Source organism: Cyclopterus lumpus, chromosome 3 (genome assembly GCF_009769545.1).
Source record: "Cyclopterus lumpus isolate fCycLum1 chromosome 3, fCycLum1.pri, whole genome shotgun sequence".
Classification (NCBI taxonomy): domain Eukaryota; kingdom Metazoa; phylum Chordata; class Actinopteri; order Perciformes; family Cyclopteridae; genus Cyclopterus; species Cyclopterus lumpus.
In genome coordinates this window covers 11,890,124-11,892,881 of record NC_046968.1, presented here as the reverse complement: position 1 = coordinate 11,892,881, position 2,758 = coordinate 11,890,124, and the positions used below count along the sequence as shown (strand labels likewise).

The window sequence follows — 2,758 nt, the reverse complement described above, 5'->3', positions numbered from 1 at the left end:
TCTAATGCCCTTCAGTTAAGGTTGGTAGTGCTGAATTCTGAAGCATTTAAACCACACTGTTCGCATTACTTTTTTATATTATATAAATGCTCACACTCTTTGGAAATGCATTTGAGGACACAACTCAATCATTACAAGACAGAGAGGGGATTCACTTTTTGTCTGCAGTTACAGTGGTTAGTACATTTGTATTGGCTACTTCAAGAGAAACATAATGCAAAAGTAGCACGTTTAAATCATAGTTTGTATCAAAGGGATTTATAGACTAAACAAACCTGTCGGTCACAGACAGAATTCACTGGCTGATATCTGGTGGTTTTTCTCCACATAGATCATCCAAATTCTTCGAAGTGAAATAGTTTGACAAGGTTTGGTAGTGGCACAAGGAAGCATTGACAAGGCCAGAGGAATATCCTTTGACTCATATTCAATGACCAGTGCATCATTAAGAATAGTGTGTGCTTCACAAGTATAACAAGACTCCACAAAGACCGTGTGAATTAGTTTTGTGTGTCCTCAGGATCCTCTCAGCACGGACACACTGCTGGTGAATCAGACGGACAGACTTAATGGGAAGTGCATGAGTAGTAAATGGACGAAGGACAGCAGCTCACATGATCGACAGCATCCACACAATTGAGCAAGCGTCTCTGGTAAAACTAGTGTTTAACTATTCAGTCTGAATGCCCCTTCACAGACAAGCAGTGTGGCCTCAACTGCATTATTTTAAGCATGTTCAAGGGAATTTACCACATAAGAACATGTTACAGTTCAAACCCTCACCTGAGGCTTGAAATAGAAAAAGCCTAAAGAAGTGACACAGCACAGTCATGGCTTCAAGTGTGAAATGCAACAAGGGGAGACTGAAAATTGATACATCGCTCTGAAGTACCATGGTAAACGGTCTGTCGAGGTATGTCTAGAAGGAGGACGGATAATCCAAGTCTGTACAGAGGAGGATGGGGAGCTCCGTCAACAGAGTTAAGACATGACCTCTCTCAGTGCCTCGTTCTCTTGTCCCTGTGTTTCACTGTCTGACAGCAGAGGGGAATGAGTTGGTACAGCGATCCTATAAGGCGAATTATCTTTAGTCAACATCCTCCTGGTAGCAGAGACCAAACGGGAATAGTTATCAGGGTCGTACTCTGATAAAGGTGGCCGTGCGCAGAGTAACGGCAGGTTGTCCCTGTCGGGTCGGGACAGGAAGAGAGCGGGCCGGCGTTGGCTCTCTCCCTCCTTCAGGGAGTCTGGGAGCGGCTTGCGTTTGCTTTCAGGCAGGAGCATGATGCAGAGAACAGAGAGGACAGCGAAGGAGGCAAAGACAACATGGTGGAGAAAGTAGCCACCGTTATTCTGGAGCTCCATCAAGGAGGAGGCGGCCATGCCAACACAACCAGCTGCCAGCACCAGGCCAAGGCAACCACCTCTGAAAGAGAGATGGAAAGAGAGGGAAGAGGAAAAGGAGAACAACAATCAACCAGGGAGGCACCGAGGTGGAAAAATCAGACAACACTTTGTATATTGTGTTGACATTTTTCTGTATCTCTATTCTTCCTACCACGTCTGTAGGACTCAAGCCAAAGCCGTTGTGTTAATAAAACTGTTTTTAGCAAATTATACTCAACCAGGAGTAATTGTACATTTGAACGGGACTTTTTTAGAAGTAGACTAATAGACAGAATAAGCTCCATCAGTACTTCTTATGTTGGTCTTTCCATTGGGGTTTTTGACTATAAGAACATGCATCAACAGCCTCATCACTTTTGTCAGACAGACACTTACCGAACCACGGTCGGCATCACCTCACTGGCAAAGAAGGCACTGAGCATGGCGAGAGCTTGAGAGAACAGCAGACCCACGACAGACAGCACCAACACCAGGCCGCCATGCAGATCTGACACATAAAAAGGACAACAAAATAATGTCAGTGATTCCAGTGATGCCTCATTAACTTTAAAGTAGTCTATCATGAAATACATTCATTTGTCAAGTTAAATCCATCTATTTATCAAAAGGGAAATGTTATTTAAAGTAAAACAAAGTCAATGTAAACCAGAGATGAGGATGTAATTTACACTGCGTGAGGGCCAGCAGCAGCAGCGATGACAGTCCAGTCACGATGGCAGAGAGCAGAAGCATACCACGCCGACCAAAGTGGTTGACAGACAAGCAGATGAAGATGCAGGCCAGCGCTCCGGTTATCACTCGGAGGAAGTAGCCAAAGTAGAAGTTGGAGGAGTAACCGTGCAGGTTTCTGGTGAAACAGTACTGGATCCCTGTTCCAATGAACCTGAAGAAGAGATAAGATAAATGGAATATTCACGATGAAGCCCAACACTTAAAACACATGTCACTTATCAAGTCAGGTGGACTTGCACTCACAGCGTGAAGCTCAGGATGAGGCAGTTCTTCCAGATAACACGAGTCCGACGCAGCTCCAGAATTGAAAAGTACGCTGGCTGACAGTCTTCTCCGTATACTGAATCTATCTCTATGAGCCGGAAAGAAAGGGGAAAGAAAATAAATAATTGAACATATCCACATAGTGGTGTAATTCAGAGGTAAAAATCAATTTGTTTTAAATGTTATTGGTGGCTGCAATTGTTATATGCTAAATGACATTGAATCAACATATGGATTAAACTAGAACTCCGCCTTACAGTTGTATGCCTCCATCAACCAGTCAAGTTTCAATTGTTGTCAGTCCAAACAGTCACCAGTTATCATCTTTTATCCTAATAGACATTTGTGTGAAATA

The 2,758-nt window shown here is 43.6% G+C and overlaps 1 protein-coding gene across 1 annotated transcript in view; it reads right to left on the bottom strand.

Annotated features, from left to right (window-relative positions):
• Window positions 1–981: 981 nt before the first annotated feature.
• The window catches only part of slc22a31 (solute carrier family 22 member 31), a 12,900-nt gene continuing 11,123 nt past the window's right edge, over window positions 982–2,758 (bottom strand). Inside the window, 4 exon segments of the mRNA XM_034563318.1 lie at window positions 982–1,426; window positions 1,783–1,894; window positions 2,076–2,290; window positions 2,383–2,491. Coding sequence (XP_034419209.1) covers window positions 982–1,426; window positions 1,783–1,894; window positions 2,076–2,290; window positions 2,383–2,491 — 881 coding nt within the window.